We start from the raw sequence: 21,027 nt of genomic DNA, 5'->3' as shown, positions 1-21,027 counted from the left end.
TCTTTTTCACTAGAATTCCAAGGACATTTAAGATAAATAGATACAGTTGGGTAAAATTTTGGTTATTATTTTAATTTTCCATTACTTCTAAATCATTTGTCTTGGGATGCAGGAAGACACTCATGAACCCACAGATTGTCCTTGAATACAAAATATCAAGGTCTTGTCAACATCTGAAGACTCTCCAGAATCTGTCTCAGATCTATAGTTTTTCTGTTGTGGGAACTCACTAACTCATTAACAAAGAAAATTTGCTTTCCCAGAGAATGGGCTGCTGAGATCTGGAATGTGGCTGCATTTTAATGGAGTACTAAACTGTGAAACCTATTTTTATGTTGTATAACTGTCATGTGCAAGGATGAATTAACTGACATGCTTTTTAAATTATTTAAATTACTTTATTTAAATTATTTTTTAAGTACATGTAGAAGTTGAGGAGAAGGTAGGTCTCAAAGGTATATTTATTTAGTTTTAATTAAATTTTTCACTGATGTTAAATGTGTTAGCACAAATTCCCTGGTAGCTCAGTTGATAAAGAATCCACCTGCAATGCAGGAGACCCCAGTTCAATTCCTGGGTTGGGAAGATCCGCTGAAGAAGGGAAAAGCTACCCATTCCAGTATTCTTGGGCTTGCCTTGTGGCTCAGATGGTAAAGAATCTGCCCACAATGTGGGAGACCTGGGTTTGATGCCTGAGTTGGGAGGATCCCCTGGAAAAGGGAAAGGCTACCCACTCCAGTGTTCTGGCCTAGAGAATTCTGGCCTGGGTTGCAAAGAGTCAGACCAACTGAGTAACTTTCACTTTCACTTTCAAATTCATACGGGCACTTAAAAATAACTGCTGAATTGATTTATACTCATAATTTTGGATCAAATTAAGCAATGTAGCAAAGCATATTAATGAAAATTATTTTTATATATTCTAATTATATATGCAATATTTATAAATAAATAGTGTTTCTTTTTGATATGCTAATACTTATTTTATTTTAATATGTTCACAAATACTAACATGACAGTAAAACCTTGAAGGAAACAAGGCTTTCAAAACATTACAAACAGTGAATACAGACCAGTGAGCAACTTGTTGCTGTTCAGTCATTCAGTTGTGTCTGACTCTTTGTGACCCCATGGACTGGAGCACACCAGGCTTCCCTGTGATCAATTGCATACATTTTATTGAAAACATGAGTTTTATCAACTGCATCTGGAAATTCAAGAAAGAAGTTTGGCAAGCATTAAGTGAACACTCATATAGGTTTATGTAGCATAACAGTAAAGTATATGGACTTGTAATTGCACCTACCTTTATATTTGCTGTGTGTATAAACTTTAAGATGTATGTCTTTTTTTTTTTAAGCATTGATTACAGTGTCTGTCAGAGAGCAAGCAGTAAAGAGGTAGTCTGCATGCTGAAAAGAATCCTAAATTTCCTTTAGGAGCCCATTTTAGTTTGTTATTTGTATAGTGCTCAACTAATTGCTTAATATATTTTACGGAAAAGAGTTTGCTCCAAGTCTAAATGAGAAGTGATATAAGGATTTAAAATTTAAAAATACAAATTTAAAATTTTCAAAAGTAAAATATTAAGTAATCATTAACATTTTATATATTTAGCATTTTAGAAATGGTAAGATTGTTATCTAGTGGCTAGGTTATATGAAACTATTTCTATATTGTTTTAAAATACACAAATCTAATTTTTTTAAAACATCCTGTACATGTGCCCTGTGTAAATCTATTCTCTTTACTATAAAATCTGTAACATTATTGATAAAAAATCATGTAAATTAAGTATAGAAGTTTCCAATCATTCTCACTACAAGAGCATCAGAACAAAATGGTATTCCGTCTGTATCCATATTCCTTTCTGAACCCATTCATTCTCAATGTCTTAGCTAGTCCATGAGTGTATTAATAAATTGTAAAGTTGGCAAATGTATAAGTAGATAGTATCATTAACATTAGGAAAACTGGCTCACCATGAATTAAAAAAACTTCCAAACACATTTTTTGTGTGTGCTTCATAAGTTTGTTTTGTTTTCTTATTAATACTTCTCATTGTTCCAATAAGAACTAGAGAATACTCTTCTTAAATGTGTTTTCAAGAATTTTCTCTATTTGGCAGGTTGGGTACTGGAATGATATGGATAAATTAGTCTTGATTCAAGATGTACCCACTCTTGGCAATGACACAGCAGCTATTGAAAACAGAACAGTTGTTGTAACCACTATTATGGTAAGTTTCGGTCTGTGCTTTATGATGTTTCATTTTGCCCACAGGCAGTTTTAATCCCCAGCTATGGTGAACGGGGAAGGTGAAGATTGCATCTTAGTGATGGTGGCATTGGTGTTCTCATCAACAAAAGTCTGTTGAGGCTTTGAATAAGTTTGTCCTGAACTCATTTCAGGACTTTTATTTGTACCATCTTTTGTTGCATTATTGTTCTTGGAAAAATGCTCAGATGTTAAAAACTGAAACTCTTTCATTGGAAATGAATCAAATGCTAAGATTTCAAAGGACAAAAGAATGAACATGGAAAAGATCAACAACGTGAAATACCCAGTAGTAAACATCATATATTGTTATTATGCTTTTAAAACATCAATGTAATAATAGCTAATAGTGCTCAAAATTATAATTTTCAGGTGCTTTATTAATTTAATAATGATTTGCATTGTCTTTATAATAGAGATATGAATGTTAAGATTTTAATAAGCATGGTTTACACAACTGTATGCTTTAAAAATAAATTTTGTTTTATATTTATATTTACTTCACAAAGGAGTTTTTGTACCGATTATTTTTCTCATTGACCTGTGGGAAAAAATGCATTAAAATGTATTGAAATTCTCCTAAATTAATAAAAATATGATCTTCATTTGGTCACATTATAAAAATAAAAAATGCTCTAAATTTTAAGTCTGCTTTTTCAAAGAGATTCTCATGAAATTATCTTTTACATAGTGTATCTCATATTTTTCTCTTGTAAATTCAAACATGCGTTTTACAGTCAATGTTAGTCAAAGGAGATCAACAATCGGTAATTATTTCTATCTAATTTTAAGTTATATATCCTCAGCTCACTGTCTCATTAGGCAGGACATATTTTTAACTTTTATAAGGCCTTTACTCTAAATAAAGAGAAACTATTTTCTGTAATTTAATTTTTAGCTTATGTAATTTTAACTTTATGTTTTTAGTAATGTCAAGTTATTTCCAAAATTTTGACATTGAGGTCAAAGCATGAAAATGCCAGAGAAAAGCTTTCACATGTTGCAATTAATTTCATCAGTGTTGCGCCACCAGCTAGTTACTTAATGTTAATGTCAAGCCTTAATTGGAAGTTTATAATTTTAGAATTCAAACCAACCAACAGCAATTTTTGTGTATGAATGAAAAATATATATCTTCTAACTTAATTGTGTAATGCATGGAACTTAAATATATATATATGTATATGGACATATACATATATATATTCCTAAAAAAGACACAGTAATGGAAAGTCATACTTCAGTACAGTCCTCCTCTTTTCAGCCTCTGATGAAGAATCCTATTTTAAGAAATTGATCAAGAAAGAAATGAGCTCCACGTTGTTCAACTATTCCTAACTAAAGCTCAAGTCTTGTTCTTCTGTGTAGTAAATTTAAACTAATTGTTCATGTGGGATTCTTCTTGGATGATCAACTCTGGACTACCAGAAAAAAACACTTATTTTTAAGTTCTGTGACTTTCCTGAGATATTAGAACAAAGAAGAATTAATCCTCATCTTTTTCAAGAAACTAAATGTTGAAAAATAATACTTAATTCTGACGTATCAATTCCCATATCTTGAAATGAGGTCATTGGACATAAATGATGGAATTTTAACACTTCTAATTCCAAGAGTAGATTTTCTAAAAGTAAATATCTATGAATCTGCATCCTTCTTTTCTGGATACACATAGTTGCTTTCTTTAAAATTTTTTTGAAATTTTGCCTGTTCTACATGAAATAAGGTGTTTTAGTGTTCATTATAGGTATAATGTAGATTCTGTTATTAAAGGAGGTGGAGACACAATTCTTCAGGCCATAATATTGAATTAGTTTTGCAAGCATGGCTATTTTTCAGAAAGCACGCTGTCAAAAAATGAGTAAAGTTATTGAAAAATCCAATTGTTTCCTATATATATAAAGACTATTCTGTACAGTTATCTTTTCTTTGACAGTGATGTCACCAATATTTTTGCAATGAAAATAGTGCAGTATTAGTATCTGTCTTTTGTATAAAAATGTAATCTCTATATAAATAATACCTATGATCTTTGAAACTTCAATAATTCAAAAACAAAAATGCTAGCATCCTTTCGCCAAAAATGTTCCTTGTATTTGTTTTTGTTGATACTTTCCCAGGACCTATGACATCTCCATCACCTCTTTCATTTTGAAAGAAATGTGCTTTTTTGTAGATGAATGAGATATTTACACTGGTGTATTATAATCCCTTAGATTAACTTGAAAACTTTCAACAGGAATGGAATTGGTTAGATGTTAAACTATGTGCAAGACAGATATCTAGACATAAAAAGAAGACTGTTGTGGCACTGGAACTCATTCATTTTGATCAAAATTGTTATGACTTTGCTGTTCTACCATTTGTCTTTCCTTTGTGTATGTTGTTATTTACATGTTGATACACTGTAATAGTACATGGTATTGTTGAATAAAGTTGATTGAGAAATTTATTTATTCATTCACAAATATTTATTAAGCGTCTGCTATTTGCTAGGCACAGTTATAAGCCTGGGATATGTTAGCCAAGAAAACAGACAAAAATCCTGCATTTTCAATTGAATTTTAATTCTAATGAGAAAAAGTAGACAAGAAACATAATAAGTATAGTAGATACCATTTTTTAATTAAAATGTGTCTTTAGCTTTTTTCATTGCTGAAATCTATTTATTTTATGTCTTCATTTTAATGACTAATTTATTCTTCCTGAATATAGTCATACTGAATATAACTTAACTAAATCTAAATAAAAGTAAGTTTGACACTATCATCACATGAGAATCATGACTACAAAATTGAAAAGTCTAAAGTTTCAAAGTTTAGAAGTTCTAAAGTTCTAAAGCATCTAAAGTTTCAGATGCTCAACGTTTTTTCTCTTGAAGTCTTAGTGACTAAAAATTGTATAAAATTTGTAAAATTTATGAGACCGTGACCATGTTAATTTAACATTTTACATTCAAAATAAACAACCTAAAGAAGCCAAATCTGTGCCAGGTGGTTTAGCTAAGTGCAGCAATTGAGGAAAAAAGTGGTTTGCAGTAGATATTGGTGTGGTGGTTTCCTCTGTAATTTCACTACTTTCTTTGGCTGAACTCTCTGGAAAAGGAGAGATACAATTAAATTTCGGTCAATCTCATTTTTCCCCAAATCCTTCACTGAAAGTAAATGAAACTTATAACTCATTACGAAACTAAGAATGCATTTCTTACCATCTCATGAACACAACAATCCTTTTGGAAATTTTTCCACAAAATCCAAATTTATTCAGTATCATAACTGCTTTATAAGCCTTAAAACAATTTTACTTATAACAGTCCTTCCAGGAGAATTTTTTAATTCTTTTTATGAGTTGTTTGATAGTTTATCTTTTTTACGTAGAATTTTGTAAATGCACTGCACATAGATACACATGTATATACAAGTGCATATTTATACATACATATAAATATCTATACAGATTTTTTAAATTTTCTTTCTTGTACAAAATATTAATCTTCCCAATACATGTGCCTGCTTCCAAAGAGTTTATAACTCAATGCTTTTAAATGTTATTTCTAATAAACTTAAAATTATGCCACTATTAAATTTGCTCATTTCTTATAGATTGAATAACAACATTTTAATGTTCACTTTTAAGAATTTACCCATAGGAATAATTATCTACATTAAGATTCTTTGGATAAAAGCAAATATCCACATAGCAAATTACTTTTGATATTACTGATGTTATTATTTTACCTGTTTTCAACTAGTGATTTCAATGATTATATTTGTGATGTTTAGAAAATCTTAAAGCTTTTCCAATAAATATACACTTTGACAGTTTTATTTTTGCTAAATATCAAGACAAATATTCCAAACAAAAGTTTCCTCAGTAGGAAAATGATACTTTATTTATTGAAAATCACCTTAATTCATTTATATAGACATTTTCATAAGCAAACTCTAGTGCCATAGCTTTAGACTGAGACTGATTTCTTTCCTGAAACAGCAGAGCAGATGTAGACCACTATGCGTTATGGAAATTGTACTAATAAACTCATAATTACTAAGAAGTAATGCATTTTAAATAACTTCTAAGGAATTGTTCTCCCACAGAACACAGCAGTTGATAACAAAGATGGTAGGTTATAGTGTTCCATTTTAATTCACAGTTGAGCACCTAGGGCTCCATAAGGCTGCTTATTAAAGATGGTCCACAAACACCCCTTAATGATTGACTATAACTCGTTTTTTACTATACTGAAAAGACTTGGTATTTTCTTCACCACAACTTTGTATTGAGTCTCCTCAAGTATGCAGTGTTTGAAGGGCTACTTGTACATAAATTATCAGGTTCGAAATGGGACAAATGAAAAGGTTGAGAGCGTGTTGAGGATTTGCTGCTAATTTGGATTTAACATGAAAGAAAAGGAAAGTGAGACAGACTCAAAGTAACTGGAAAGAGCTGAGCAGCTCTGAGAGATCTTGTTCGAGAAACGCCTAGCTGTTCTCTCCTTTCGTTCTTCCATCTTCCTGAGTGTGATCATCTTATTTCTCTTAATTTGCATGCACCAATATTCGAATCTCAACAATTACTCATGCCCCTAAGAGTCAGGCATGACTTAACGACTTAACAGCAACAAACTTCTAATCAACATTTTCAGTAAACTGAAGTCTTCTCTAACCTTTGTCGGTTTGTTTGTTAGGAAAACAAAAATCCGATGGGTGTTGCCATCCAAAAAAGAAAGGGAAAAAAATCAAAGACACTAAATAAATTTGTATTTATAGATACATATGCCTGTTTCAGAAGAGATAATCTGGAACTCATTAATAGTTACTTTCCTTTTGAACCCCTGAACCAGAAGTTCTAACATAAATACCTTGCCATGATATTCTTATTTAGGAAGCATTGATAGACCAGGAAATCTTTATATTTATTGAGTACCAGACACTATGAGGAAATATGGAAAGGTTTTAATACATTGTTTTTTTCAAAAACTTCATTCACTAAAAATACAGAAATCATTTGTTTAATCTTGTCTTCTCTCTTGTTAAATCACATGAAATCTCAAATAGTTGCATGTATTTTGACACATGCTACAGTAGCTTCAAAAATGTCCAGACATTTCAAATTATGGGTTCAACTTCCACTCCTGCTAGTTCTGTGAAATTGAACAATTTGTTGAAATTCTTTAAGCTTAAATTTTCCATCTGCAAAATGGGAAGTGCCTACCTCAAAATGGCAGTGTGGAAAGTAAATAAAAGGATACCATTAAAGAACAGTTAAATAACTTTGTACTTGATGTAGAGCAAGCACTAAATAACTGAGGGCTTGTATTATTTTTTACTATATATGTTATTACATATGGTGGTCTCCCACCATTTTCACTCCTGTACCTTTATTACAAAGAATTTAATCATAATCGTAAGAGGATAAGGAGCATATATAATTTATTTGTATACCCTAGTTCCCACAAGCTGCCTGGCACACAGCAGGTATTTATCAAATATTTGAGTAAACATTGAAAATGCAGCTTTTAATGAAACAAATTATTCACTATATAATGTAGAGGGGATTTTGCAAGCTAGGTGATAATACTAGCTAAAGAAGCTTCTGTACACAAGCTAATACACATCTAAGGTCTAAAATTCATGTGTTCAAGTATTTCTGACTCTAGAATTTATCAACCTTAGTAGCAAGTGTGAACCTTTAGCAATACTCCTTTTGAAAACCTCTCATTTGTTATATTAACAACCATTTCAATTAGAATGTTAAGGACTGTGCAAATGTGCAATTTGTGCTTGTTTGCACATATTCTTCCATATTTTAATTAACTATCACAAGAAGAAAAGAGACAAAATGAAAGCATTGGTTCATTTTAAGTAATATTCCATAACATATCTTAGAAATTAACAGTCTTGCAACAGCTTACCAATTTTTATAACCACATTCATATTTTTCAAATGATTTATATCTGGAGAATGTTTTCTTTAAGCTAACAAATAATTCTCTTCTATCTAAAGAGATAATTAGTTGCCTTTATTTTGTAGGTGGAGAAATTTCTTAACCAAGTTCAGTGTTAGAATACTCATCAAATTCAAGGAAGAAGTGAGAGATTTCTGGTTCTTTTGACCACATCTACCTAAGGCAGGATTTAAGAAAATAATACAAGAGCTAATCCTATACAATTGCCCACAACAGAGTTATTTAGGTCATCTCTATGAGAAAATCACATATTATATAATTTACACTTCTATTGTTTTTTGAAATAGTTTCTATAGTTACAAAGTACTTTAAAACAAAATCAGAATTAGTGTAGACTGTCATGTAATGCAAAGTAAATCATCTTCTAATCCAGAGTTTTAAGAGCAAGTTCAACTTTCGCAACTACAGATTTGCTGGGAGAAAAGAAAAGATACATATTAAAATTACTAAATGGATATCATGGTGCTATTTTATAAAATATAAATCATGACTTCAATAACATTGTAGTCAAAAGTGGTCATTCCTTGTCTGCAAATGATTAAGAAATCTGAAGTGTGACCAGGAGTTCTGTATGTACTGCATGTTCACTGAGCCTATCTTTTAGTTGGTGGCATTAGGTTTTGTTTATAAAATCAAGTGCTTTTCTGCTAACGTCTATTTAGTTTCACAGACTTTAAATGGATTGGTTTAGGGATGCGTGTGTGTGGGAGGGTGGGTGGGTGAGTGTGTGTGTGTGTGTACTGAAAACTGTTCAGTTATTACTAATTAGCAGTAATCTTTTCATTTCACAATAATTCTTCATCCTATTTTATCTTATTGCTTCAAAAACTAAATGAGAATATTACTAGAAATATTACTTGAAGAGTTAATGATTTTCACAATTGGGAAAAAAATTATTAGCTTCTTTTGGGAACATATTTTTATAATAGAATAAAACTTCTTGGGTCACAACCTTAATTAAAGCCAAGATACAGGACAATTTTAGGAAAGCCAATTTAATGCAAATTAGTATATAAAATGTTAAGGACTGCTAATTTGTTTCTTCTTTGCATTTACTAATACCTGCTCTGACCAAGGCATCTTGCTAAATCCCAGAGAGCAAAGAAAAATAATATGGCTCTTTTCCTGAAGGAAGTCTCAGTTGAATGTGGCTAAAAAAAATGCAGAATACAGTGACCTATGACTTTGAATAAGTCTTTTATTGTACAAAGTTGACTCCTAAGTAGTCTTCAGGTCATGAGATGCTTTGAAAATGGTAATCCCACTGTCATAGATGATAATTTATGCTTATCTAGTCAATTATTAACATATATTTTTCCTATCACAGTCACAGTGCTAAGTATGTAATAATCATTCAAAAGAAATTTATTTTATTTTAAAGATTCTATTTTTAGTATAAAAACAGAATCTATAAAGCAACTTAATATACTTCTAAGCATAGTTACATGTTCATCTGTTTTATTATCAGTTTCTTGCCACACAAAACCAGTGAGTGTACTAATACTAAATATAATCTATTTTTTAAGTTCTAAAAGTGAAAGTTGCATAAAATTTTTGAATGTTTCATAATTTCTCCTTTACAGTTCTACTTCTCTCATTATAGGAATCCCCATATGTTATGTACAAGAAAAATCATGAAATGTTTGAAGGAAATGACAAGTATGAAGGATATTGTGTAGATTTGGCATCTGAAATTGCAAAACATATTGGTATCAAGTATAAAATTGCCATTGTCCCTGATGGAAAATATGGAGCAAGGGATGCAGACACAAAAATCTGGAATGGGATGGTAGGAGAACTTGTTTATGGGGTAAGCAAATCAATCTATTAGAAAATTTACTTACATAAACCTGAAAGTTTTTTTCACTTGGGCACATATCAACTGTTAAATGTCTATTGTTGTTTTTTAAAATTTGCAGTTACATTCAAAGAAGCATATATGATGTCAAATGTTTCTCTATTTCATTAGTAGTATAATTTCCAAACAATTAGGGAAACTAATACTTGATAACTTCAAAAAGATAAAAATTCAGACTATGATATTCTATTTTAAAAAAACACTAACTTCAGTATCTATGATGATTATTCTCTTAAGCTTGATGCTGCTATACCAGAGACATGTCTTGAGAGCTACAGAACAGCTCCATTACTTATCTGTTACTTGATAATTGTAGGAGCAGATTTCCTTTAACAGCATAAAGTTGAGCCTTATTTTAGCTATTTATTTATATTTCTATTGGTTGTATTTACAAGTAAATATGTTTTAAACTATTAATGAAGCAATCAGCAAACTAGCTAGCATATATTAAAGACTCACCAATAATGTGAAATTCTTACAACTCTGCTGAACACAATAAATTTAAACTTATATGCAATGACATCATTTTTTCCAACATAGTAAACACAAAAGTGATAATTTATTCCATAGCAGGCCTCACGTGAAAGCATGTCAGGCCCTTCGCTTTGAGTTCACCAGATTTTTAGTGTATATATTCAAAGTGAAAGTGAAGTCACTCAGTCGTGTCCAACTCTTTGTGACCCCATGAACTGTAGCCTACCATGCTCATCCATCCATGGGATTTTCCAGGCAAGAGTATTGGAATGGGTTGCCATTTCCTTTCCCAGAGGATCTTCCCAACCCAGGGATCGAACCTGGGTCTCCCGCACTGTAGGCAGACGCTTTACCATCTGAGCCACCAGGGAAGTCATACATATTTCAAGTCAAGGGCAAATTCAGTGTAGACATTCCTGCCTGAACTAGAACAAGATTGGTTTCTTCAGCTAACATGGCAGTGTTAAAATCAAGCCAGCATTTATCAAATGCCAGTGATGGTATATTTCCAAAGTCCAGAAATCAAACCTAGAGCCCACAGTGAGTTCTCTTCATCAAGTAACCAGTAAAAGTCATATACACTTGAACTGTATCCTGAAATTTCCTATAAGCCAATTTACATTTCACAAATTTCATGTTCAAAACACATTCTGTTTGATTAATTCTTCAAGACTCCCTTTAAAAATTAAGAATTACACAAAAGTAATCCTTCCCCAGGAAAGAATAAAAGTAGAACATGTTAGAACATTGGGCTTCCCAGGTAGCTCAGTGATAATCTGCCCACAATGCGGGACACTTGGGTTTGATCCCTGGGTCGGGAAGATCCCCTGGAGAAGGGAAAGGCAATCCACTCCAGTTAGAACATAACTGATGTATACAGAGGGGCTCACTTTTGAGCCAGAACTGCAGTTCAAGACTTTTGTGTTTCTACATCCTGCTTTCAGACCATGAAACAATGAACATTCTCTGCACAGGACAGCTATAGCAGTAAGAGGAAATCATTTGGCATTAAAAAGCAGTTAGTTAGCTTTATAGTCATTTGAAAGAACTGCTGACTAGTTAGGTGCCCTAAATGAGGAAAACAAAATTTTCAGGCTTAAAAAATCAAAAAGTATTTTACCACTGGGCTCATCAACAATTTGATATTGAGCTTTAATTCTCAAAGAAAAAGAGTTCTTAAAGCATGTGTTTGTTGGTAATACATTAAACTTTAAAATTTTAAATGTGAACCCTAACCTAGTGCCTAGAACTACACTGATTCGCTCCCTTCAGAAAGCACTACTGAGTCGGTCCAGTTCAGTCGCTCCGTCATGTCCGACTCTGCGACCCCATGAACCGCAGTACGCCAGGACTCTCTGTCCATCACCTACTTCCAGAGTCTACCCAAACTCATGTCCATCGAGCCCGTGATGCCATCCAAACATCTCATTCTCTGTTGTCCCCTTCTCCTCCTGCCCTCAATCTTTCCCAGTATCAGGGTCTTTTCAAATGAGTCAGCTCTCTGCATCAGGTGGCCAAAGTATTGCAGTTTCAGCTTCAACATCAGTCCTTCCAGTGAACACCCAGGACTGATCTTTAGGATGGGCTGGTTGGACCTCCTTGCAGTCCAAGGGACTCTCAAGAGTTTTCTCCAACACCACAGTTCAAAAGCATCAATTCTTCTGCACTCAGCTTTCTTCATAGTCCACCTCTTAGACATCCATACGTGACTACTGGAAAAACCATAGCCTAGACTAGATGAACCTTTATTGGCAAAGTAATGTCTCTGCTTTTCAATATGCTGTCTAGGTTGATCATCACTTTCCTTCCAAGGAGCAAGTATCTTTTCATTCCATGGCTGCGATCACCATCTGCAATGATTTTGGAGCCCAGAAAAATAAAGTCAGCCTCATTTCCACTGTTTCCCCATTTATTTCCCATGAAGTGATGGGACCAGATGCCATGATCTTAGTTTTCTGAATGTTGAGCTTTAAGCCAACTTTTTTACTCTCCTCTTTCATTTTCATCAAGAGGTTGTTTAGTCCTTCACTTTCTGCCATAAGGGTGGTGTCATCTGCATATCTGAGGTTATTGATAGTTCTCCCAGCAATCTTGATTCCAGCTCGTGCTTCCTCCAGCCCAGCCTCTCTCATGATGTACTCTGAATATAAGTTAAATAAGCAGGGTGACAATATACAGCCTTGACGTACTCCTTTTCCTATTTGGAACCAGTCTGTTGTTCCATGTCCACTTCTAACTGTTGCTTCCTGACTTGCATACAGGTTTCTCAAGAGGCAGGTCAGGGGGTCTGGTATTCCCATCTCTTTCAGAATTTTCCACAATTTATTGTGATCCACACAGTCAAAGGTTTTGGCATAGTCAATCAAGCAGAAATAGATGTTTTTCTGGAGCTCTCTTGCTTTTTCAATGATCCAGCGGATGTTGTCAATTTGATCTCTCTTTCCTCTGCCTATTCTAAAACCAGCTTGAACATCTGGAAGTTCACATATTGCTGAAGCCTGACTTGGAGAATTTTGAGCATTACTTTACTAGTTACACTACTGAGTATTTCATCTCAAAAGTGCATCCTTGAATTCAGTTAATTTCGGACCAGATAACTAATCAGAGTTATTTTCTACATTTGTTACATATCTCTCCTCTGGAGTCCTTACCAAGTTGGTAACCCAGGCTCACTCCTGTGCAAGTGTTCTGATGACATTTTATTGGGAGAATATTGTTTAAATAGTGAAAATAAGTGATATGAAGGGAGTCGTATAATTAAAAGCAACAAAATTGTATCACTAGTACATGTGTCACATGGCACAAAAAAGTCACAAAGTCAGGCTGTTCTCAGAGAGAAAAGGTAACATAATGATTATTACTCTTTATTGATTCCTCAGCCAATTCACAAGGATTTAAATAATCTGATTTTTGCCACTTGAGTTGTCCAATTTTTTCCCAAAAGGAATCTTTGTTCACATCTCATATACTTTCCACAGATTTTATATTTTCCATTCTCATGTCTGCAAAGTCTTTACTTGACTCTCAACTACATTTTTTTCCTTTCTTACTGCTAATGCACACATGAATTCTCAGTTTACAGGCCCTAAGTAAAACTCTGTGTATATTCTTCTACTCAACAAAGCCAGCAAGATGATTAACTTTGAGTCCATTATTTATTTTTTTTTTTTTTTACTTTATTCTTTGCAAACCTTGTTACTGTAATTGTTAGGAACAGATTATCTGCCAGACATTTAGATGTGATCTCAGCACACCACCAGGTGGTTACCCCAAAGCTCAAAACCTCCCTTACACTTTCAGATTCTCTCTGCCTGTCACTACTGCAGACTGCAACAAATCCCTGACAGGATCTTCTGTGGTTACTGCACCAGGGCCTCTTCCTGTGCCCTGCTGTGCTTCTGTGTATATTTTAACCAAAGAGATTTTTCTCAGAGCAAATTCCATGTCCTCCCAACACTAGAATTACTTGTGATATGTGTTAAAATGCTGGTTCATCAGCCTCACTCCAGAAGTCATTGAGAATCCAAACATTATGAAGCTCTTGCAGGAGACATTTCTCACAATTTTGGGAATCACTGAGAGCTAATGGAACAAGGCAAATGCAACATCTCCAAAGTTAGCAGAGAAAACTCAGATGTATCTTCTGTTCCGCGACCTCTTTCAGAACCTCAAGTGTGTCATTGAGCATTGCCGTCACCACTGTTATCTAATGTTTGCTTTCCACTGCACCGAGTTTTATGTGCTGGAGACTCCTTTATTTCTCTTCATGCTTCTCTACCTTTAAGGAGTTTACTCTCACTAATGGCCACTTGTATAAGTAAAAAATTTCAGAAGATACTACACAGAACAGTGTAGTATTTGAAAGGTGGTATTTCACATCACTTAAAGGAAGCATTATCCATTTATCCCTACTGGTAAAGCAGGACAATTTTGTAATACATTATCATGTAATATGCTAGATAAATTATAGGGGGATTACAGGTACTAGAATAAAGTGTATATTGAGGTTGATCATACGCTATGAGAGGGATTTTACTAAGCATGAAACCAAAGCCTGAAAATGCAAAAATATAATTTTATATGGCTAAAACAAAATTTTAAAACATGTATACTAAAATAAAGTATCACAAATCAAGTAACATAAACAAAACAATTGATGACTAGGAAGAATATTTAAAATATCTATATGGAAAATAATATTTTAACATATTTAAAACACGTAAATTAGTGAGCAAAAACAGAATAGCCCATATGGAAGTGGGGAAGATTATGACAAGTAATATATAAAAGGAGTAAAATTGTCCGTTTTTTACAAAAATTTAAAAAATTCAAGTCAGTACAATGAGATTAGCAAATTGGTGAAGATAAATGAGAATAAATGAAAAAATCCCCTGGAAATGCACAGGGAATATCCAGGGTTCAAAGCTGAAGGTGCTTTCACACAGCGCCGATAACAATACAAATTTGCATGATCTTCAGTGAGAAAAATTGTGCAAAATATGTAATGAGCATTAAATAACAAAGTTATATGTGAGGATTTGTCTTCAAAGTTGTTTATATCACCATTGTTATAAACTGCGTAAAACTGGAAACAATACAGATATCCCCCCCAAAATAAGTTGAATGAATAAATTTTGATATTTTAGCATGATAAAAGATTTGCAATCATTAAAACTTATTTTTACTATATATGTTGAAATAATGTTGAAATACCTCATCATATTCTCTTGAGAAAAGGAGTTATAAAATATGGTGTTCTATATTACCCAATTTTAAAACAAAAAAAAAATAATATTCATGAAATAATTTCTGATAGGGCATATTTAAAAAATAAGAGTAATGAAGGAAATGAAGATAACTTTTCATAATTTTCTCTTTCTGTTTTTATATTCTATATCTACTTCATATATCACTGTATAATAAAAATCATACAAATGATAGTAACTATGGGGAAGTAATAATCTCTCAAAAATGATTCTGACTTTTGTATTACATATAGGTATTTTTGATGTGAACTAAATTTATTCCCACTTGAAAGCATATGCAGTTACTTTTCAGACACTCAGTGGAAAGCATGACAACAAGAGTACATTTCCCATTCTAACCTTCCAGTTGCCTTTGTACCAAGCTGCTGGCCATCATAACATCATAACAATCCAGGGGCCTGAAGATACATAAAGTGAATATAAAACTGGCAGCCACTGTGTAAGAACATATATGTCTGTGTTTCAGATTCCATTTTAATACCAAATATTTTCCTTCTAAAATAAATAATCAAAAAAACTTTTCTCATTTGTAGATCATGTAACAATTTACAGTTTTTTCACCATACTTCATTTCATTTGATTTTAGAGATGGCATAATTTAACAGAAATACAATCTCAAATTGCAGAGCTGCTATGATGTGTAAAACTAATTTGAGTCTCAGTCTCAACCATCTGTAAAACAATGATAAGCGTAACATTGTTTATCTGTTTAAGATGGCAAAGTGAGAAGCCATTCAAAACAGTTAAATCCACATAGACATAAAATCCCTCAGTAACTGTTCAGTAAATGTTTTATTGTTTTATTAAGATTTGTTTAATAATCACAATAATGTAATGAGGTAAACAAGAAAGAAAATGTCTTAATTTTGAAGATATGGAAATAGATTCAGAAAAGTTACTCAGAATCACAACATAAAAATGGAAGCTGGTATCTTATTAATAAAATTTATAAGAATTGACTGTGCCATTTCCAAAATCTTTTTTAGAAATTGAAAGTAGAAATCCAAGTATGTAAATAGGAAGAAGTAAATGCCAATTTCCAGATTTTTGTCTGTATTCTGAGTTGAAAAATGCTATCAAACAACAGGTTTCTTCTATTTTACAAACACAAGCTTCATGCTAGGTTTTCTCATAACTGGAAAGGACTAAAAAAGAAAAGGCTATTTGAAATTTGAAATTCATAATTTTAAGAAATGGCCAAGTAATGAATTAGTGACCACATTCCAAATAAAATAGAAAAGACTGCAAAATATCAGTAATTCTAGCCAAGAAATTCAGAAATTCAGCCATATGGGAAAATTTTCAAGTGTCCTCCTCTGCACTGTGTCAGACCCTTAAAGACTAATGCAGTTATTTGAGTTTAAGCTATTTTTGCTATGCCTACTCCTTCTCTTTTTCTCTCCCTCTTATCTAATTACTAGCACAAATAAAAATATACTTGCAATTAAAGTGACATAATATCTTATAAAAAAAAATCTACTGTTCATCTTTGTCACTGGCCTTATTTATTGTAGGTATTCCCCAAAAAAATGTAGAATAAATACTAACAGATTAAAATCTGAGTGAATCAATCCAGTATTAAATGGTTCATGAAATCTATTAACCTACATTTTTTTTCATGTGTCTTTTCTTTTATAGAAAGCAGAGATTGCTATTGCCCCTCTGACAATCACTTTGGTCCGAGAGGAGGTCATTGACTTCTCTAAGCCCTTCATGAGTTTGGGCATATCTATTATGATCAAAAAGCCTCAGAAATCTAAACCAGGAGTGTTTTCCTTCTTGGATCCTCTGGCCTATGAGATTTGGATGTGCATAGTCTTTGCCTACATTGGTGTCAGCGTGGTCTTGTTCCTGGTTAGTAGGTTTAGTCCTTACGAGTGGCACACAGAAGAGCCGGAAGATGGGAAGGAAGGACCCAGTGACCAGCCTCCCAACGAGTTTGGCATCTTTAACAGCCTCTGGTTTTCCCTGGGTGCTTTTATGCAGCAAGGATGTGACATTTCACCCAGGTTAGTTTCAAAGCCCTTAAGTTCTTCACCAACTCCCTAGTAACTCTTAATATTGTGCATGACACCTCTCTACATGTTATTTTTCTAGAGGCAGAGCATTGCCTAAAACAGAGAAAGACTTTGTACTCCCCAAATTAATCTAAGTACACTCATAACCAATTTTTCCGGATTAGCACGAAGTATGGATACATCATAAAGGTTAATTTCCCAATGGAAAAGGAACATATGGAACCCATCAGAACTCTCAAAAATCATTTAGTATTAATATTTCCTATGGTGACTTGACAGGTGGAAACTAAATCTAAATTCTTAAGAAAGGAAATTTATTTTCATGTTATTTCCTTTACAAAATCAAATGTTTTTGTCATTGTTGTTCATTTTTGAGAATTAATTTTGAATTCAACTTAAATCCTGTGTAGCTTAATGGAAATTTCTGCCATGAAATTACCTAAAACCTAAGTCAATATAGTAGGTTCCAGATATACTTTTTTCTAAACAATCATAAACAAGCTAAGCAGTACACAGAGTCAGAAATGTAAATACTATATATGTTTTATCTATGGAGTCACAGCTCATGTCAGTTAAGACATAGTTTAGTTAAGTTTGCCAAAAATGCAGCCAACCTACTGCTACAAGAAAAATACCAAATTTCTCTGAGAAAAGTAGGTGAAGTCAAGAGAAGCTAAGAATTACACTTAAACAGTGACATATTATCATCACATATATGTGTATCATCTCAAGAAATATAATGCTTTCTTAAAAAGAGACATTTTAGCTACAATGCACTTTGTATTCCTTATGACCCAGGAACACTATAAATGTGCATAAATTCCAATAACATAGGAATTTGAATAAATAATCCTCAATTAATGAAAAGAAATCAAAACAAATCAAGAAATAATTTTATGGTTTTTAAAATCAGGATTAAGTAAATGCTAAGTTAAAACCAATAGGTGCCACTTGTATAGTAACATTAAGAAGGGAGCATTTTAGGCTAGAAATGCCTAGGAAAATATTAAGAAAATATTTAAAATAAATTGTCACAGGAATTTTAGATGGTCCAATGGTCCTATGGGGTGAAATCAATTATGACTATGTTCTGAATTTTTTTATGCATTTCATTCTCACTTTCCCTCTGCTCACTCACACATCCTTGATAGCCAGAGAAAGGGTGAGAGAAAACATTTTTTGATCTCCAGCATCAGTTTTCAGTGCTGTCATGCTGCACATTGACCAATCACATGCTTTGGTCTCATGTGGGCAGTGGCAAAGAGAACATTTTTATACCAGTGTGGAAAGCACTTTAAGACACAGGTCATCCTCCACTCAGATAAGAAATAGAATATTTTTATCCAACAAACAAACAAAATGTTCTCAACTATGGTTCCTTGGAGACCAGTCCTAGATATGTTTCTGATCAAGCCCCACCTTGGCATATGTCCCATCTATCCTTGCATACCTCTGACTGAAGGTACAAACAAATTCTCTCACAAAAGCATCTACCACCTTGTATCAAATCTAAGAGTTTACCCATCGTTAAGATGTATTGCCATTTCATAACAGTGCTTCCAATCAAACTGTGATACTGTGTTTTATCTCATCAAACATAGGCTGCTTCCTAATTCAGAGACAATAAAGTGAGTGGGAGTCAATGAATTTAAGCAAGTGTTCTTCCTCTGAATCTGATGGAAAGGCATTTGGTTCCACATTTCTGCCAAGTAAACAATTAAAAGGAAAAGTATTTTTAAAATGGCATTTATACATTCAATATAGCATGAAAGATATCAAATGATACAGAAATACTAGAATCATTCTTAAGTAGACTATTTAGAACATAAAATGACACTTACAATTATTTTTAAACATACACAATGGTATTTCTTTTCTTTATGTTGATTATAGAAAGGAAAATGTACATTATCTTATCCATGTTTAGATCCCTCTCAGGACGAATTGTTGGAGGTGTTTGGTGGTTCTTTACCCTCATCATTATATCATCTTATACTGCTAATCTCGCCGCTTTCCTGACGGTTGAGAGAATGGTCTCCCCTATAGAAAGTGCAGAAGATTTGGCCAAACAAACAGAAATTGCCTACGGAACACTGGATTCAGGGTCAACAAAAGAATTCTTCAGAGTAAGTTGAGGGGAAAACTAAAAAGGAAATGTTCATAACTTTGAAATTTAAGCAATTTTGCAAATAATTATACTATGGGCTCTAGCTACTATAGGCTTTGCAAACACAATGGTAACTGCTATATTTAAACATAGCTATGCTGTATATTTCTACTTGGATTTTAGTCATTTTAAGTTGCAAAAGCCTATTGATTTACTCACATTGCAAGAGGGACCCTCACTAAGGAACAGTAACAGTAAAAGGGTAAACAAAGCAACTTCATTTAATCCCAAAGATTCCAAAGTTGATAATGCCGTGATGATACTTTATCTGGTAAGATTTGGATTTGTCTATGCTTTGGGACTTAGAGCATAAAAATGAAAACAGGGCATAAAAAAAATAAAATACAATTACCTTACTGCATTTGAGTCTCAAAGCCTTAATAGCACGCTATAGTATTTATATGAGGTTTATTGTTCCATAATGTATTCTGTAACAATGGATTTCAAAGCAATATATTTGCTTTCTCACTAGATAAAGAGAACAATAACTACTAAGTTCTAGCACCCTTGTAAAGCATTGTGTGGTATTTCATTTGAGGTGACTTCTCTGCTTTTGCAAATAAAATTGTTCAAACTGATATAATTGCATTTCACATATGGATATGATTCCTTTGGCTTGCCATCAGGATGGCAAGTATTTTGGAGGTTTTTGGTTTTCAGCTCTTAGTGCCACTCAGGATGAATTTTTTGATCAGAGAATCTCTTTTACTCTGGTTTTACATAAATCCGGAAATATAAATTTCATAATATCTGACCAGAGATAAAGGTTCATTTTGTGACTTCAGAACCAAAAAACTAAAAAGTAATAAGGGTAACATTTTCACAGATATTTAGCTAGGTAATAATTGCATCTTATATTAGTATTAAACATCAATTGCTTAGAGACTAGATATTTAACAATTTAGAAGGCAAGATATATTTCACTATTTCCTAAACTATTCTATAAAATTAATGATAGACCCTTAAAGCAAATTCACTCTTATATATAGTACTTGGGAAATTATACTTTCATTTTAAATGTTTTTGTTTTCTCATTCTCATTTTGTTTTCTCATTCAGGTTGCAAGTTAAAAACAACAGAAGATGTTACTCCTTAAGCCAGGCTTAATTTTCATGCACTTGAATTTCAATAAGATATTTCTCTTTTTTAAAAAAATTAAATTATAGTATTCTTATATACTATAAATGCTGAGGTAACACTAAATCACTGATGTAACACAGCAGATCATTCAAAAGCTGTCAAACCCGTCACTGCACATTGTGTTTTTAAAAAAGAAAAAGACAGTGAACATATTTGTCAACAATTTGGAACTTGACAAATAGATATAAAATTTTAAGTTAATTATAAAGTATTTGTAGATTTTTCTAAAACTGTAAATAATAGTCATGACAATATATTTTATTAACAATATTCTATGAATAAACTTAGTCAAACTTTTTTAACTTACTAAGTGCATTCCAGTCTCTAAAGCTTAATATAATAGCATACTGCTCTAATACA

The 21,027-nt window shown here is 32.7% G+C and overlaps 1 protein-coding gene and 1 non-coding gene across 2 annotated transcripts in view; one reads left to right on the top strand and one right to left on the bottom strand.

The window, feature by feature from the left end:
* Nucleotides 1-21,027, top strand: part of GRIA4 (glutamate ionotropic receptor AMPA type subunit 4) — a 412,492-nt gene that overhangs the window by 342,222 nt on the left and 49,243 nt on the right. Inside the window, exons 8-11 of the mRNA XM_061154923.1 lie at nt 2,129-2,239; nt 9,848-10,054; nt 16,981-17,351; nt 19,288-19,486. Coding sequence (XP_061010906.1) covers nt 2,129-2,239; nt 9,848-10,054; nt 16,981-17,351; nt 19,288-19,486 — 888 coding nt within the window. The remainder of the gene's footprint in view (nt 1-2,128; nt 2,240-9,847; nt 10,055-16,980; nt 17,352-19,287; nt 19,487-21,027) is intronic.
* TRNAC-ACA (transfer RNA cysteine (anticodon ACA)) lies at nt 10,876-10,947 on the bottom strand. The gene has a single exon. It is a non-coding gene; the product is annotated as a tRNA-Cys (tRNA).

This window comes from Dama dama, chromosome 1 (genome assembly GCF_033118175.1).
Source record: "Dama dama isolate Ldn47 chromosome 1, ASM3311817v1, whole genome shotgun sequence".
NCBI lineage: Eukaryota > Metazoa > Chordata > Mammalia > Artiodactyla > Cervidae > Dama > Dama dama.
This window is presented reverse-complemented; position numbering and strand designations above follow the sequence as displayed.